Genomic DNA, 19,733 nt, shown 5'->3' with positions numbered 1-19,733 from the left:
TTATATGTTAATATATCCATTATATCCTGAATAAACTCTAAAAAAACTCAATTCACAACATCAATTTCGTAATTGGATAAAACCCACATGGAAACTCAACTTTTGAAATCCATTTTTAAGGAACTCTTTGAGGAAAGAGTCTAAAAGGTTAAAAAGATCTCATAGCTTAATGTCTGATGAAGAATTTATGGTGAATTCATCCCTTTTCCAGCCTTCAACCCCTTTCCTTGCAAGTCTTCAATGGTGAGTTCAAGTAGAGAGAGAAAGAAGAGAGGAGAAAGAGAGTGTATTTGTGGTTGTGTTTCGATTAATAAGGGTTGGGGGTATTTATATTGGGACTTAATAAAATTAATTAGACTCCCTTAAACCCCGAATTAACTTTTCAAACCTCTAACTGATTACATGAAACTAACTTAAATTGTGCTAAAAATTTGACCCTCACAGACGAGACCCTGAATGACGGGTTGTATCTGCGTCGCGGGCTAGCCTCCCCTCCATCCTTAACTCCGTAGGTAAAATCATAGACTGTGAAGGAGAGGATCTTCCTCCATTTGTCTAAGTAAGTTATGAAGGTGGCATCGACGCCCCGTCGATCCACACACTGGCCATCCCTTTTACCGTCAATGCACACTACCAGGCAGTGTTGCCTCAAACTGCAGGGGTCCTCCTAAAGGGCCCTTGCTTGGTCCTTGGGGAGTTTTACAAGGAATTTTCGACCATGAAACAATTTAAACACCTATTAGCTACCCTTTCACCACTTTTCATAAATTTCCGATTCCTAAAAGCTAGTCAAATAGGCTAAGGCACGCTATTACCTCTTTGAACCAACTTCTTGACGTCATGGACATTTTGGTTCTTAAACTTCCTAAATGACCTATATTCATTAAAATGGACTTAAAACGGTACTTAAACCTCATGACACCTATGTTAGGATTTACGACACGTCTTGTTCTTGACAATGTTACAAGTAGAATCGTGATTATTATCTTTTCTCTTTTATTCAACTCAATCTTGAGAGTTAGAAAGTCATAGTAGCATGTTGCACGAGCATTGTGTCTAGGAGTCTTGTTGAATTAAATTTCATTGATTCCTTGCATTGTGCATTAATGGAGTTATATTCATGTTGTAAACTGAATTTATATGGTTTCATCTGTCATATTTTCATTTTTTCATAATCAATTGCTTAAAAGATGCATTTTTTAATTTTGAGAATAGTTCAATGTAATGCCCGACAGCTTATTGCGAATTTTATGGAAAATTGACTAAATTGTGTTTTGGGGGAATAGGTTGTAATGTGTATAGAATTGATGTATTTGAGTATGATAATGAATGGATAAGGATTTCCTCCTAATTGAAATGAAAAATGTGAGTCTTATGGCATGATGAGTCGTAGATTTTGTTGTATTTTGAGTGTCAAAAGTATGTGAAATTGGTGTTTCTCATAAATTTTATATTGTGTATGGTGTTATATGGTCATGTTTTTTTAGTCTTGAGTTTTTTATCTCTTGATAGTGTCTAAAATGAAGCAAGTGTCATTCGAGGACGAATATTGTCCAAGTAGGGGAGAATGTAAAATCCCTAAACTAACTTGGATAAAATTAGAGCCTAACTCTTGTGTGTTGATGTTTTAAATAAATAAATTGGTTTATAATGGTATTATGAGTCAGCGTTTAAAGTTTCATGAATTTTGGAGATCAAACGTCCAAGAACGTCCATGACTTTCGAAAGATTTGCCTTGAAACGTCCTAGTGTGCCTTAGCATGTTTCGTCGAGTTTAACGTGTTCATTTTGGATGAAATTGATGTGAGAGGTCCTTAACAAGTGTATGAAGATATTTGATTTGGAAATCTCTGGGAAACTCTCCGCAAGGACCAACCAAGGGGTCCTTGAGGAGGACCCATCTTAATTGACATAACTGCCTAAGATAGTCTCTCCTACAGAGGGCAATCAAACGCCCAGTAGGCTGGTTGACGCCATGTAGGTGGTGGCGTCAATGAGAACTTAGCCTAGGGAGATGAATATCCTTAATTCAAATCTCTGAACCCATCAAGGGTCAGTTAGGACGGCCCGTCAAAGGACCTACACCCCGTTGATTAGCAGCCGTCAATTGGGTCTGCAACTGTTCGCATCTCACCGTTAAGTGTAGGGGTGAATTGGTAAATTCACCCAAGGTCCAAATAAATGCATGGGCGTTTTCCTAAGGTAATTTTGGGTATTATAAATAGTTTTATAAGTCTTAAATACCTAGATGAATTTATTATTCCAAATCAAAACCCAAAACCTCTAAGAAACTCTCTAGAACTCCATTGGATCCAAACTTAAAATAGAGCTTGGATTGAAGATTCTATGGTGATATATCCATCATGTATTCATAAAATTTGTGGTCTATCATCGATTGAGGTATGGTTTTCATCGTTGAAACTCTTTTCTTCAAGGAGCCAAGCTTCAAAGTGATTTTCTAAGGCTTTCTCAAAAGATAGATTTCTAACTTGTGATCTATCCATGTGTTCTTGCATAATACATTTTAAATCATTGAATGTTGATTTAATTGATGTTACTTTTATTATTTTGGCCTAAAACCTTTATGAACCCATGCAAAACATAAACTCCTAGATTTGACTATATTTTGGGTAAAGTGATCATGTCTCTATTCTATGGTTTTCTTGTGTAGTTTACATTGGGCTATTGAAATATGAAAGAAATACATTAGAATCATGTATAGGAGTATTTATTATATTTATAAATCTATATTTAATTTCTTTGAATTCATTGAGTATTCTGACGTTTGAATTGAATTGGTGATCATGGCCATGGGTAAGGGCCTTTAAGTATTGTGTTGGATGATTTGACAATAGATTGAAATAGTGAGGATGGATTGATGGTATGCTTCCCTAAATCTCTTCATATCATATTATATAATACTTGGGTTATGATTATTATTGGCATGGAACACTTATGGTAGTAATTTTTATGTGTTATACTTGTGAATTATGTGGCCTCGTTAGCATTACTTTTTGAATTATGAAACAATGTGGCCTCGTCGGCATTACTTTATCTATTATTTTATTGTCATGTTATAACTTAACTATTTTAGTAACATGAATATCTTGATGGTTTATGTGTTATGTGAAGTCAAAACATGATATCTTCTAGTTGATGATAGGCGTTACCAGTAGGCTATAGTGAAGTCTTTATTTCAATTACTTGATTATGATGTATGATGCTTGTTGATGACTCACATAAGACTTGTGATGGTAACATTGATGATTCTTTAGAAGTGAATAGGGTGACTTGCAAGTATGTCTAGTTATCTCTATGTGCTTTTGAATAAGATGTTATATGTGATAAGGTAAAGCGATATGTGTCTTGTTTATGTAAACCTATTTCCCTTACTTGATACATGAATGAATATGAACCCTTGAATTAGTAGGTTAGAACGCCCTTAGTCTTGAATGTACATGTATGAATGGATCATGACCTTGAATATAGTAAAGAGGGTCATTTATGTGGAACCTTTTAGATTAAAGGTTATGATATCCTTGAAGTCGAAAGTCGTAATGTATCCTTCTTGTGTGAATGATGGACTTAAGGTTGATTGGCTGGAAAGGCATGAGATCATCCTAAGAAAAATCATTGAGCTATACTCTTAACCATTTAAAGGCAACCCTAGGGGACCTCTTTGATAAGGTGTTGTGGTTTGGTTGTGAACTACACATGGAACCTTTTCGTATACTCATTTATCTATGAGAATAAGGGCTAGCACTGAGCAAGTACGCTTGGGAAGTTGCTCTAAAATAAGATGACATTAGAGAACAAAGAAACCCTTGGTATTCCTTAACCATGTGCCTACATTGGTTGTGTCCTAGTTCTACCATTGGCAAGTAGAACACCCTCCATCGGACTAGGTTCATGACTCCGGATTCCATGTATAGTTAACATGGTCTATGTAGGTTATTTTCTATCTCATAATATGTGATACGTACTAGTGTTTGACAAGTTCTAAGAAGTTTAGGTAGTGGTATGGGACGCTATCGAGACATTGCATGATTAGGCTTTTGAGATGTTAGTGTGTGAGTCCCTAGTTCTTACCCAAGACCATTGTTTGAGTGTCCTTATCTGTTGAATATTTTATAAATGTATTAATTAACTAAATGACTTAAGTAAAGGTGTGTTAATGGAAAAGGCATGTACTTAGAGTAGCTTTGAGGATTGCTTAGGTAGTCTTGGAGGGGATGTATGTGCGTTCTCTTCTTGTTTTACTTAGGTGAGTCTTAGAGTAATTCTAAGTAATGAGTTTGTAATAATCTTGTCCTAAGTAGTCGTAAGGATCACTTAGGTAAGCTTGAAGAGGTTGTATCATTAGATTCCCTTATTCATGTACTGTAATAGACTAGTTTCTATATTCGATTGAATGAGTCGTGTGCCAAGTATTCATGTGTATCAGATGGTGACTTTAGACTTGGTGATACTCCTTATGTTTTAATGAAATATGTTTGAAGTTCTATTTCTTGTTAAAAGTTTTGATTCCGCACTAACTTTCATACATGTATGTAATGAATGATGCGAACGGGCTGGCACAAGACCTCTGAGAGGTCAAGTAACTTCTACAAGGTCAAGTAACTTCTACGGTGTACTTGTGAGTCATTACATTAATCTTGTTCATTCATTTATTCTTCCATCCATGAATCCCCCGTAGTTTCCCTTCAATTGTGAATCCAAAGAACAGAGGGGGTTGTGATTGCATTGTGGGTAAGGCTTGATTGTGATCACAATATAGTGGGTAGAATTCAATGATGTTTACATGATAATTATATATTGTTCTTATGTAGTTTTCATGGTGAAATATAGTAATTGAATTTGAAGGTGATCATGGTGATCTTAGGCCATTTAGATACTAGATGAAGGTTTTGTGTTGATTCTTCTTAAAATGATTGTATTCTATGTTAATTGATCATGATTTAATCACCTAGGTATGAATTGAACTAGACCTGATTGATTACGATTGGTCTTGGTTTAATTGAACCGTAAAGAATGAGTTGTGGCTATATTCACCAAGTACTGAAGAATGTGAGAGAAAAAATAAGGCTAGAAGATCCTATAATCTACCTATGAATGAAGATAGAATGAATTGATGAATAATGAAACTTAGGATGGTTGTCTTGGCTGTAGATTTAGGATAATTGAATGAAAGTGATAGAACTCACTTGAGCATGGAGAGATTGTCAAGTACATCCCTCCATGAGAGAAAAGGTTGACCAAGGCTTGACAAGAAAACCTTGGAGTATATACTTTGCTCCAAGGGGATATCCAAAGTGAGAAAGATAGTCTAGCAAGGGTACGGACTCCAAGTATAAAAGAGAGATACACCTAGTAGTTGTGATGACTATCCCATTAGGTATCATGAGGTGGGAGTCCTTCACGCAATAGAGTCAATGTATCCTAGTAGAGATATCCATATCCTATGAACTTAGATGTGCTTGAGAAGCATCTCGTAGTGTTCAAAGCAATGAATGAACCTAGACATTACCAAGGGATATTTCGTAGTGTTCATAGTGTGTGAATGAATTTAGACATGCCCAAGGCTCTATATCATAGTGTTCATGATTATTAAGGGGATCAAGACATACCTCAAAAAGTATCTTATAAGATCCATATGATTAAGAAACTTAGACATACTTAAAGAAGTATCTCATAATGTTCAAAAGATGAAGATATGGGCTAGGCTCCAAAGTAATAATTAATAAAGAAAGGATCAAAATGTAGTACGTTGTATGAATGGTGTTATGGGGCATCATGAGTGCATTGCACAAGGTGTAACCTAGGGTCATTAATGAATAAGAGATTGAAGATAGGATTGGACTAGAGTTTCTTTTCCTAGTATAGTAGACTAAATATAAGGGAATCTTAATAGATAAAGTTAAGTAATGATGAGGCTATGGACGGTGAACATGTTAAGGATGGTTTTGAAGATAGGCTTAGTATGTAGGGTAGTATGGGCTGCCTTATGTACATTGCACAAACATATTTTGAGATGACCATAAGAGAATAGTACTCTTTAGTATGAAGAAGATAGGTCTTAATTATGGTAGTGGATTATGCTCAAGAATGGACAAAGAGAGGTACTTAGATTTGGTATAGTATGTGATGCTACCTTAGCCTTACACAAGTATACTTGGAGGTAGAATGTGGTGCAGTTCACTTGAATAAGAAGGAAAAGTAAGTAAGTAAGTAAGTAAGAACTCATATGTGTGTTATGGTGATTTATTATGTTATGATATTCATGATATGCTTATGTCTTTATCTCATATAATTATGTCTATTATTGGCTAACCCCTTGAGATATCTTATGTTTGGTATGATAGTTTCCATACTTAGTACATATCTTACTAACGCATATTGCCTACATGTTGTCCATGCAAGGTCTTGAGGAGATTGAGTTGCTTGAAGAGTAGAGTTCCAAGATTTCCAAGAAGAGAAGAAGTGGTGAGTCCTCAGCTTCAAGGACGAACCTTTATGTTCCTTTATGTCTTTCTTATACTTTAGACTTTATGTGGGATGCCTCCCAAGATGTTTCATTCATGTCAAAGTTATATGGTTTTTGAGACAATGTTATTAGAGATTCTTCTGCTTTTATGAAGTACCTTTGGTCAAAGAAATTTTAAATTCCCTCCATTAATGCATGATGTTATATAATGAAGTCAAGTGGTTTGCACAAGACCTCTGAGAGTTCGAGTACGCCGTGTTTACGACCCAAGGGTTTCCCTAACTTTTAGGGTGTATTTGCAGGTCGTGACGGGTTAGTTCTGGCACCATTTCTTGGAAAGTTGTGTTTTTCTATCTTTTTGAATTCGAGGTGTTACAAACCATGAGCGGGAGGAGAGGAAGCATCGAACCCTACATATGAGACAATGTAGGCACAAGTATATGTTCGTACATTGAATGCACTAAGTATGGAAAAATGCATAAAAACATGATTATAAGAGAGAATAAGAAAAACATGATATGCATGACTAAGTTAAAACATATTGGAAAACCTTCAAGGAAGAATCATAAATATGAACACGGTAAACACTTCTTACATCATAATAAAACTTCATAAAACCTTGAAAGTAACTTAGTTCATTTTTGTGGGACATTTAATGTTAACCAACATAGACAGTGTGATATATAACATGGAATTCAGCATCTTGAATCTACACCAAAAAGAGATGTCACGAATCCCAAGTTAAGGACCATGAATTTCTAGATTAGGTGGATCCACTAGATATGTCTTTCCAAAACAAATTATACGGGGACACATAGTTAAGGACAACGAGATAGCTACTAGGCGCCCGACCTCTACCAATGGGAAAGCCTTCCTCTCAACATCTTCCGGTGCTAAGTAAACGAAATTAGTCATAGTCATATTAATATTATCATACTTGAAAAGAGATAATTCAAACTACCAATATAATCCACCATAGATTTTACAACCTAAAAGTACCTTGTAGAAGGAGGGAGCCCCCATAGGTCTGAACAATTGCGTACTTGACCTTTCGGAAGTCTTGTACAAGCCTTAGATATCATTCATTACATAAGACATGAAAAGTGTGGAATAAAAATTTTTCACGAATAAATTAATAACGAAAATATATTTCATAAAAGATAAGGATTTGATCTCGTCTACACAAGCCAACTTAAAGACATGATATAAATATCTTAAGGACACGGCCGTTTACATTAAATGAAAAATACATAATAAGTCTTTAGAATAGAAATTAAGAAATACGGCTATGCCTCGAATAAATGAGGACATACTTAGTCTTGAAAGAATCTTTCCCAAGCTTGTCTTCTAGTCTTAAAACGCCTCCAACCTATACTTATTAAGTATAGAAAAGTATGAGGTTAGTACAAGACAATGTACTAAGTATGACATATGCAAAAACATGAAAAAAGAGACATTTTAGTTAAATAAGCTTTCATGCCGAATCGATAAAACCTTAGTTTTAACATACTTCCTTAACATTATATCATAAGTTATGTAACTTCATTTACAACACATGATAGAACCCACCAAAACTTCCCTTTCAGAAGGTCTACTTAGTGCAATGGATTGATAGCGTCCCATACCACCACCTATCCTAAGTCGTACGTTCTTTTAGGATACTTAGTTCATACATTTCATATAAAACACACCAAGACTCCCCTTTCGAAAGGTCTACTTAGTGCAATGGTTAGATAGCGTCACATACCACAACCTACCCTAAGTGGTACGTTCTTTTAGGAGACTTAGTTCTTTCATTCTTTTGTGGGGGATTATCTTTAACCGACATAGACCATGAGATCTAGACATGAAATCTCGATACTAACCTTATTGGATGAAGGTTCCCCACTTGCCTAGGGTGGGGTCTTTCTCTTAGCTTTTACATGGATTCTTCCAATAGCTACACCTATGTGGGCGCATAGTTAATGGATAAGGAGATTGCTACTAAGTAATTTACTCTCTACTAACAAGGAGTACTCATCTAAAGAGGTACATTGGGTACGAAATCTCTACTCACAATGTGCAGCCACCCTTTCTTCATATCCTCATGGTGCTTAGCATAACTCCCCCATGGAGTCTTAAACTTCATTACTAAAAGTCAATGATAAGTTTTGGATATCCCATATCAACTCACGATGGTTATACATCCTCTAACCTACATTGAAATCTCTTGGTAGGTAGTGAGGTTGCTATTAAGCACTTCATCTCAACTCACAATGAGTGCTAACCCTAAAACTCTCCTTTTTCATTCACAATCTTTAACTTCAATCATTCATTCATTCATTCAATGTGTAAGTGTGTGTGCATGTGAGCACACCTTTCATATAAATCATTACTTTCATAACATTGAATTATAGGCATGTTTACATCTTCATTCATCATTTCAGACACACTAGCATGCTCAACATCTACACTTACTTCATTTAGGCATAATCTAAGCAAGACATACAATTTAAGCTTCATAACACATATCAACAAGAACAATCTTCATTATCACTTCATTTCACAAATTAGGACTTCAAATTCATACTCACAATACATACTAAATATATCCAAATACATCAAGTAAACACCGCCACCAAAAAGATGGACCATACAACTCAAGAGCAATTTATGATAAGAATTATACAATATAAGTAACTCACAAATTAAACCAAGTCAGCCCCACCTACAACCAATTTCACAATATTTCATCATAATAACGCCCTTAGGGAATTATCTAAATCATAATAACAACATAAGGAAACCAAAGTTCATACCCAACAAAAAATGTTCATTAAACCCATTTCTTAAGCTAAAAGTTGGAAATATGCAAAAACGTGAGTTCATTAAGGTTTTGAAAGTAAAATCATCGATTAATACTAGAATAAACACATTTGAATTATTAAAACACTTTTACAAAAGACCCATGCTTGGAATCAAAACTAGAGGAAGATAGAATTTGAAAACCCTTTTTTGAATTCTTTTAGAAATGACTCCTTGAATAGAAGAGGGTTCAAGAATAGATACCAAACATCAATGAGAATTAAAACCACTAATTTTTATGAATAAACACGTCCAACCAGCCCTCTTAGTTCTTCCTCGAGTAATAGCTCCAATTGTGACTTGAGAGAGTTTTTCTTAAGAGTGAGAGTTTGAATATTTGAATTGAGGGGTCTTGTCTAGGTCGAGGACTTAATACTAATATAATATAAATTTAAAACCCTAAAAATATCATCCTAGGGTCATAAAATACTTGGGGTGAATTTACACAAAACACCTCAAGCTGTCATGCGTGTCCCACAGCTTTTGCAGGACACCATCGACGGATGCAACCAACGGACCGTCTGTCCATCAACGGTCTGTTGACGGGGTTTATTGGGTTGATACTTATCTTCATTTGGGGCCTGGATAGACTAAATTTCAGGTCAAAATGACGGGTCAAGTCGACAGGCCGTTGGTTGAACCAGTGGCGTTGGTGGACACTGCCAAGACAGTCTTGGGTCCTTGTCTTGGGCCCTTCTCTAGGTCCCCTTGTGGGTCCTAGGTGGGGTCTTACCCGATTGTTAAACCCCTAAAAATATTCTTCTAGGTATTATGAACATCCTACATCAATTTTTATTAAAACGAACATGTAAAACTCACTCAAACACATCAAGACAAATGAACACTTTCTAAGGCACACCTTTCGAACGTCATGGATGTTCTTAGTCGTTTGACCTCCAAACTTAAGCAAACTTCACACTCTATCTAAGGACACTAATACAAATCATTTTTTACAAAATTAACTCAAGTAAGCAATCACGAAGCTCTAGTTCACCTTAGTTCGTTTTAGGGTGTTACAGTAGAGTAGCTCGTATAAGCCATGATTCACGCATATCTCAAAATTCCTTTCACTAATCGTGATTTTGTAATTATGTGAGAAAACCATTCACAATTTTATGATGCTTATCTTATATCCAACCTTAGATCATAAATATTTCCTCATAAAAACATATATAAATTTCATAATTCATATAGATAACTTCATGAACTTCTTCATAAATTCATAGTCAACATCATGAATAATGCATGAGTCTTTTAGATATCAATTGGAAATCATGTATTTTAATCAAAATATGCATAAGTAGATTGAAATTGAAAAATTAAATCTACATCAATTAAGACCCATGTAGATTACGTCAAACCTTAAGTTATTTAGGTGAAATTGAATTGGAAACTTAGAAATATTTTGGGACCCAATTGATTAATGGAATCCATTGGTGAAGTCACACATACTTTGAATATCAAATCCCAAAATTCATAGAGGTATAAGGAGACTTCAATCTTGAACCCTAGATTTTCTTCCTTGAAGCTTGAGAGGATTTGAAGGGGATGAATGTGAATGTAATTTGGGAATCTAAGAGAATAAGAAGGTTTGGGTAGATTTAGGGATTGAAAGTTAGATACGGGCTTGGAATTGGGATAAAAACTACATAGGATAGGTAATAAATATATAGAATGAACACCTAAATACCCCTAATAAATAATTGTCAGAGTGATATATGGTTCGTACCTAGTATCTGAAATATTTTACGGCCCGTACTAATCAATTGTAGAACCAAATTCAAAAACCCAAAAATTTAATCATTTTCATGAGACCTTTTTTACAGTATGTATTTCCATCTATGGTCCATATAACTCTTCGATAGAACCCAATTTCAAGAACAAAATTTTACTAAGTCTAGATCCTTTCTACGAGACCCTTTCTACGACCCATCAAACTCTTGTTATAGACTGAGGTCTCATGTCAACTTCTCTGAATTAATCTATGGATCAACCGTATGATCAGTAGAACTTCCTAAAATGTGCCATGTTCACTCGTAGGTAAAACTTCAAAAGCTTGAAATTCACAAAACAAAACTCTAGTTCTACTGTTTCCTTCCTATGGCCCGTAGGACTTCCGATGGTCCATAGGTGATACGCAAATTACACATCCCTAACGAAGTATAAGTGGTTATTTTTAAAATAAAAAACCGAACAAAGGTTATGGTCGATCCCACGATAAATGAGTTCTAGACTTAGGCTAATTAATTAGTTGATAATTGTACTTTTAGTTTGGTTATTTTCGCAAAAAGAGTGGCTTTTTGTACAACAAAAATTTTAATTGATTAATTTCAGTAACAAGTAACCAAGTAGGATTGAATATTTTGTAGAATGAATAGAAGATAAAACTAGGGTATATGTGTTCCCAACAAGTCCTTAACGCAATAAACATTGTAGTAGTAACATGCAAAGTTGGTAATTAGGTATCTCCTAAGTAGATTGTCACCCAAGAAGGGAATTTCACCACACAACTTGGTCGGTCTACGGGTGTATCTTTTAATAATCCTTACCCTTAATCTCATATTAACTTTCACATTGGGGGTTCGAGCTATTAGATGTCGGTTGTGGTATCCAAATCTCTATTGTTTAATCTATTTTCTCATTTGTTACTTCCTTGGACGTTCAAGTAGGAATAAGGCTGGTCCTAACTCCGCCACCATTAAAAATAAATTAAAATGAAGAGATTAATGATACATGCATAAATATAATTCAAGAATTATTGCTTATTAGGTATACTTTGTTAGTTACTCGTGATTCTTACAACTCTACTTGTGGGTTTAGATACTCATGCTTGAATTATCACAATTCATAATAAAATTGCTAAAATAAATCATGAAATTACCATTAGAGTAGATGAATTCAGGAATCTTGAATAGATGAACCAAAAAGGTATTATAAATAGATGCTTTAAAAATTAAAATGGAAAAATTATTTACCAAAATAATTTACAAAACCAAAAACAAAAAGTGTTCAACTGTCTAACATCCAAAAATGAGAATAAATCAACTATTTATAAACATCTAGTCCTATATTAAACTAGGAAAAGGAAACATAGAAAAGTGGGCTTCGACAAACAAGTCTATGGTTCGTGGTCTAAGTCTCGTAGACCAAGCCAACTTATTCAAAATATATTTGGAATCATCATATGGACATGATCGACGACTCATAAACCTTTGCATGGTCCAGCCTTGCAATGCATCATTCAATGTACTGGACTAATTTTTCTGACTCTTTCTACGACTCAGACCTATGGCTTGTAGATCATTCTACGGCTCATAGTTTGTTTCTGTTGCCCCATAACCATTATCTTCAACCTTCATCTACAAGTCAATTTTATGGCTTGTAGAATGGAATGTGGCTCATAGGTTGACCTGTAGGTCTTCAAAAACTAGTTGATATATTAAGTTCCATCCTCGGATTATTGCAACCTACTTTCTTGTAACCATAGATAAAACTACCATCCGATCTACTAACAAATGATTAAGACGAAAGAAAAACTCCAAATTCAAAAGCATTATAAGTACCTTAAATTTGTGGTAAATTAGTAGGTCAGTCTCACAGACCACCGCCTTAGTGCCCAAAACTGCATTTTCCTTCCCAATTAAACTTTATATTTTCCCAGGTGTTTCAATGAAGGGGTATGAAAAAGATAGGCCAGCAATAATCAGAACATATGGATGTGGTAGACGAATATTGGATGAATGTGTATAAATATGTTCAAAATAAAAAGGAAAAAAAAGTTAAAAGAGAGAAAAGAAGGTGAGTCGCATCCGAAATATAAGGGGTAAAAAGACGAGAAAAGGTTGGCTACGGAAAGAAAAGGAGAGCTAGTTGAAGATGATATCAAAGAGTGAATGGTCACTACTCCCAAATGTATCCCTCCTTCGCCCCAAGCTTATGCTACAAGCTAAAAAAGTCCAATAGTTATCCTAGTCTCATTTTTCTGTAAAATTGGCGTATAATAATAAGTGCAAGTTTATGGGTTGTGCACTCATGGTTTGAATATTATTCTGAGAGTGAGTGTTTTGTATTGTCCTCGTAAACAAACCTAATTCAGGTGTGAGTGATAGGGATTTCTTTGTGGCGCACTATTGATTTCTAATGTTTAAAAATATCACAAATGTTGTATGCCGATAGGCATGTGCATTTCTCGATAAAGTGTTGCTTGATAACTATTTTCATTGTTGTATTTCATGTGATTGTAAATATAGTTTTCTGTGCTACTTGAGGACTAGCAAATATTCTAAGTTAAGGGTGTTAATGTAACGACATAAGATCACATCTTTTGATACTTTTGACTATGAATAAATGTTAATTCTCAAGCAACGATAGTATCGTTTCATGGTTTAACCACTAATTAAATTACACAGAAGATCATAAAAAAGGGGAAAGGAAGCAAAATGATGGCTTCTAATGGTCCTTCTAATAAACCGTCACATGTGCAATGGGATATCAAGCAGATTTTTACTAACCAAGCTACTAATACAAGATGACGACAAGGGTGAACGGGTAATCAAATGTGCTTCAGAGGACAAGCTTTTACATTTTAAGTTTCAAATTTGTTGGAATTATAAGTAGTAGTATATATAAAGATTATTGTTTTTATCAAGAACGAATTAATAGTGTACGCTACGACTGAAGTTTATTGAGAGCTATTTTGGTCCTCAAATCGAAGTTTTGTTAAGTTTTCTTAACTTCCTAAGTAATTTTTTATTCAATGAATAAAATTGAGTATTTGGTTTCAATTATCATCAACAATTAAACCCCACAATCAAGAATTGTGGAATCCATGATGATAAATAAAGGATCTTTGCGGAATAAAATTTATTTTGTGATTGTATGTCTTGTTAGTTCTGTTGTTTTAATTGAATTGTAATAGTTGCAAATATTAGAAAATGCTCTAGGTTTGACTTATTTGAGTAAAATAGGGCAAAACCTAGGAAATGAGTTAATAGAAAGGATTTGAAACTATTAAAACTCGTCTAATGATTGATGTTGTTGAAAAATTAACCAACTCAAAGTAAATATCGATGGTTTAAGGTCAACATTTTTAGTTCAGAAGAATAAGATTGATACATAATTAATTTGGTTGAGAAATAATTAAATATATTATGAAGTTTGATAATTTGGTATATTGGCACTACAAGATTAAATTTCATATTGACCCTAAATAAGTCATACAGTCTTGGTGAACATAATCATGGGTCGTTTCTTTATAAATCTCTTATTTTAAAATAAAAGTTTTGAAGTTACAAGTACTTTTTGATACTAAGAACAATTTCATTTACCCAAACTTTTTCTTTCTCGGAAGTAACTAATAGTAAAGAATCGTATACGGCTTAGTTCTCGCCTTTTCCCATTTGGGATTCGACTCCATGTTCTATATTTGACAACAGTCGCGTTATACATCTTTAATGGAGGTGTAATTTAGGTGTATCAATATAATTGCAAATCATTCACGCATCACTATCACGAGACCCAAAGTGTCGGGGTTGTCATGATTACATAGACCCTTCATCGTGATCGCCAGGGTAAACACCTTGGTCTTCTCTAAAGTGGATACAAGTGCACAGATGCGAAGAATAAAGTTGGGTGCACCAGAAGGGGCTGCACCAGCTCAACTTTGAGTTGGCAAAATGTCTCGGTGAAGGCTTAAGATTCGTACAAAACCTCATGCACGGAAATACACTATATTACCTCACCAAATTTGATGCTTTGAACTCAATGGAGCTGTCAAAACTTTAAAGGAAGGTCATCTCGACAAATAAAGGTTCCCACATCCAAAGCTCTATTTTTGACCATTAGTTATAAGATTGCTTGAAATAAGTTCAGAAGCCTGGGGACATAGGCTAAATGTCCATGTAGAATAACATGTATGTTTCAAAGCTAACAAAACCTTTGAAATTGCGTTCTAAGGTCATTTACCTGAAGTTTTGACCAAAGTCAATTGATTAAACTTCAAAAGATTCAAAATAGAATAAATTGCTTAAAAACCAAATGAACACCCTAATGATTGAACTAGCAGTCCCAATCAGTCAAATTATAGAAAAACATTAAATACCGAAAATACCCCAAACAAAGATTATAAGTTTATTAAATTCAAATACATATTATATGACTTGGTGAATATATAACTAAAATATATTTAATACGAATGTATTATAAGTATTATGACTAAATTTCAAATGTTCCAGTACTATTTGTTGTAAATTCTTACCAAAAATACCTTTATCACGAACACTTACCGAATTCACCAAAACTTGTACTTTACCACGAACTCTTGTAGATATTCTTATAGCTTGAGGCGTGTCGAATGACACTGTCCTTAAGGATGAGTGTATCCCCGGAATTCAACAAGCTCTTCTAGTATAAACTAGGAGCCAGAAACTAAGATTTACTAATATAAACCCAGCAGAATAGTATAAGAACAAGAAGGATCACTCGTTGTCTTTTTTAACTTACTCTTCATAAAAACACAAGAGTAAGTTAAACCCTTTATAAACCAAGGATAGTCATCAACAACGGTCAAAAGATTTGAGGGCTACAAGGGTGTGTAATGAAAGATAAATGGCTAAAGAATTGAATGCCAATTAAGAGGAAAAATAGGTTTATATTTAAAAGGACTTTAATTAGTCTATTAATGCTATTAAAAGTGCACAAAAGTTTGATAAGAAAAAACGGTTGTCAACGGGCAGGCAATTCAATTTGCACAAGTTATTAAAAAGTTTTCAAGAATATTATATTTTTGAGATATTAATATTATTTTTCCAACACTATTTAAATTAATTTGCATATTATATAGTGTATTATAATATGCATATCATACTGAAAAATGAATTTGTAATATATTAGTTATATATTCACCACGTTCATTGAAACATGCATATAATATGTATAATATAATGAACTCGAAATGTATTACAATTGTCATTTGTATTTATTTCTTTTATTGATGATGTAAAGAAATTATAATATACAATTTTCCTATAATTTTCATATACTTGGATAAAATTTTGGAAAGATCAATCTTAATGTATTCAAAGAAAATAAATATTATTTCTTCATCAAAATCCTTAAACATTAAAATATAAGTTGAAAGAAATTCTCAATTGTTTTCAATAATACTCAATCTAAAATCAAGTCTAAAGTAAGGATAATTAATTTTTTTTTAAAAAAAAAAAGAGAGAGAGAAAAGACAGAAGAAAAGAGAAGAAGGGGGAGGGAGAGAGAGAGGGGAGGAGGGGGGAAAGGGGCAGTGGGAGACGGAGATAGATTAGTAAAAAAATGATGTTATAGATGGTAAAAGATATTCTACTACTATAAGTGGTAATTATAAGGATAATACTTTGTTTATGTAAAAATATATTTATTGCCTCATCTATATTCTGGCGATTAAAATGAATCCACATTAATATTTAAATATTTACTCTTTTGATTTATCCTTCATTATTTTTATTTCCTTATTCTTGAACATTCTAAAGTCTCCCAAACTGTTAAACCTTTAACATTATGCAAAATCTATTGTTGTTTACTTAATAAAAACAAATTGCTTTTTGGTGCTAATTTCATCAAATTTTCTAGCATTAAAACAAGTTAACATTATATCAACTTTTTAAATTAAGTATAATACTAATTTTGTTGTATAAATTTGAGTGTTAGCCAGTCAAGAACTCTCATATTCAGAAGATGAAAGTGGCAGAACTGAGAATATTGCGATGGATGTGCGAGTATACTAGGAGAGGCAAAATTTAAAATGAAGATATCGAGACAAAGTGAGAGTGACCTCGATGCAAGACAAAATGTAGAAAGTGAGATTGAGATGGTTCGGAAATGTAGCAAGGATAGTGCAATGTGAGAAATTGGCTATGGATGAATTAAAAGAGAAAAGGGTAGACCAAAAAAGTATATCGGAGAAAGAACTATATAAGACATGACACAATTGCATCTTACTGAAAATATACCCTCAGATATGAAGGTATGGAGGAAACAAATTATTAGGGCACATGGTTAGTAGGTAGGAATGCATCTATACAAGAAAATAGGAGTGTCTTGTCTTGTAACCATTGCTAGTCGGCGTAGTACTACTCTTGTAGTTTTATGTTCTTTGGTTTATGTTACTATTTGTTGTTTCATATAGTTCGATTATAGGATTTTTGTTGCAGTATTATTCTGCAACTATTCGTTCTTTTTTTGTTATTTTCTATTGTCATTTGTACTTCAATTATAGTTTCCTAAACTATTTTTTTCTTGAGTCAAAAGGTTATTTCGAAATAGCCTGTCAAAGTCACGTTTAAAATAGAGGTAAAGTTTGTATGCACTTTCTTCCTTGGACTCTACTATGTGGGACTACCCTAGATATGTCGTTGTAGTAATACTAGTTTGTATCACTATATTAGCTTCTCAAATTCTTGAGCTAGGTTTTATTGTTCTCATTTTATATTATATTTTTTCATTGAAAATTTGTATTGTCTACATTCTTACTTTATAAGGTTTGCACATCTTATCCTTTCAAGATCTCACTTATATAACTACATTGAATATGTTATTATTATTCAATTTATATCTGTCAACTAGAAAAAAAATCTCTATTAAATTTAACTCTAGACCCTCAAACTTGTTGAAATTGTTGTGAACTCAAATCCTTAAAATATAGTAAGAAGTTTTTTGTCGAAAAGGAATATAACCACATACCTTTTTTTACTCTTGCATATGATGATTAAAAAAACAAAATTAATCTAATATAAAATAATCTTAATCTGGTAGAATTTGTAATTTAACTATTATACAAATAATTATTGAAAAGAATATTTATAACTTGTAATAGAGAATCTTATATATATATATATATATATGTGTGTGTGTGTGTGTGTGTGTGTGTGTGTGTGGCTTGATTTAACAACAACAATACTCTCCTTGTTCCAGGTTAGATAGATACTTTTTATTTTATACCATGATTTAAAAAAATCATTAATAAATTAATTAATTTTACTATTTTATTTTTTATTTGAATTAATTAGCCTCTTGAAAGGGGAAAAAAAAGAAATTATTGAATCTTCAAAATTTGTTTAAACCTCCAAAGTCATATTAATTATAAGAGTAAAATAAGAAAATTTTAATTAATTTTATCCTAATTTAACAAGTAATTAAATAAAATAATACAAAACAAATATATTTTTGATAAAATGTTCATCTTATATGAAAGGTGAGTAATAATTTTGTTGCATTTATTTCTCCAACCAACAAAATATAGAAACCTACTCCTTTAACGGCCCAATTGCAATTACAAGACGCTATGGCGGAAAAAAGTGGTAGTACCTATAGCAGAAGCAGTTGTAGTATTGAGAGCAGCGACGGTGTAATATTGGACTGCCGTGTTTACCGGCCAACATCGGAGAACAATTCGAGTTATGTTGCAGTATTAGTGCATCCTTATTCTGTGCTTGGTGGATGTCAAGGATTGATGAGAGGCATTGCTAAGGGATTGTCAAGTCGAGGTGTGATTGCTGTTACTTTTGACACTAGAGGTGCTGGGAAATCCAGTGGCCGTGCTTCTCTCACTGGATCTGCTGAAATTAACGATGTTATCTCTGTTTGCAAATGGGTTCACACCAATTTCACAACAAACACAATTATCCTTATTGGTTCATCTGCAGGTCAGGTCAAACTATATTGTGTTGTTTGTTACTAGATCCGTGACTTGAATTATTCTTGTATTTGAATTTTTGATTGATTGATTGATAGTAACAGGAGCAGCGATAGCAGGATCTGCAGTTGATAAAGTAGAGCAAGTGGTTGGGTATGTGAGCGTAGGATATCCTTTTGGTTTCACTGCTTCTATTCTTTTTGGAAGGCATCAAAAATCTATCTTACAATCACCTAAGCCAAAACTATTTGTCATGGGTACTAATGATGGTTTCACTAGCGTTAAACAATTGGAGAACAAGTTGAGGGATGCTGCTGGACATAACACAACTCATCTTATTCAAGGAGCTACCCATTTTCAGATGGAAGGTCATGCTTTTGATGCAGACATGGTCAACCTCATTCTTCAATTCATTACCACATTATGATCTATGAGTGATTTCATGTATTAGTTAGTTATAATAATACATAAATTGTGTTAGTTTTATACATGAATAATGTATTTCATATCTATCAATTATGATGTTCATATCTATCAATTAAACATCATATAAGTTATAGTCAGATAATATCCAACTACCTACCAAAGTTATTTCTGAAACACATCCCTTTCTTATTGCTTTGCGCACTAGCCAAATATTCTATGAGTACCTAAACAAAAACAAAATGTGATTTCTTTTCATGTCTAAAGACTTGACCTAAAGATGAAAGAATATTAGTCTAT

General features: G+C 33.6%; 1 protein-coding gene across 2 annotated transcripts; it reads left to right on the top strand.

Moving 5' to 3' along the window:
- The first annotated feature begins 17,466 nt into the window (after window positions 1–17,466).
- On the top strand, window positions 17,467–19,526 carry LOC101268073 (uncharacterized). Of its 2 annotated transcripts, none has more exons than XM_010319605.4 (2): window positions 17,467–19,020; window positions 19,115–19,526. In XM_010319605.4, exons 1-2 carry the CDS (start codon window positions 18,660–18,662, stop codon window positions 19,435–19,437), a joined length of 684 nt encoding a protein of 227 aa, XP_010317907.1. In that variant the 5' UTR covers window positions 17,467–18,659; the 3' UTR covers window positions 19,438–19,526. The 2 variants fall into 2 exon arrangements, with proteins under 2 accessions (XP_010317907.1, XP_004234822.1); XM_004234774.5 differs by having other exon boundaries at window positions 19,109–19,526.
- The last annotated feature ends 207 nt before the right edge of the window (window positions 19,527–19,733 follow it).

The sequence above is a fragment of the Solanum lycopersicum genome, chromosome 3 (assembly GCF_036512215.1).
Source record: "Solanum lycopersicum chromosome 3, SLM_r2.1".
In the NCBI taxonomy this organism is placed as follows: domain Eukaryota; kingdom Viridiplantae; phylum Streptophyta; class Magnoliopsida; order Solanales; family Solanaceae; genus Solanum; species Solanum lycopersicum.
Note: the sequence above shows the minus strand (reverse complement) of the source record. Positions and strands in the feature narration are given on the sequence as shown.

Bases quoted from the DNA above. Each gene is read 5' to 3' on its own strand.
- LOC101268073 (XM_004234774.5), top strand. From the start codon at position 18,660: ATGGCGGAAAAAAGTGGTAGTACCTATAGCAGAAGCAGTTGTAGTATT. The intron at 19,021-19,108 runs GTCAGGTCAAAC...ATTGATTGATAG, and splicing joins CCTTATTGGTTCATCTGCAG to TAACAGGAGCAGCGATAGCA.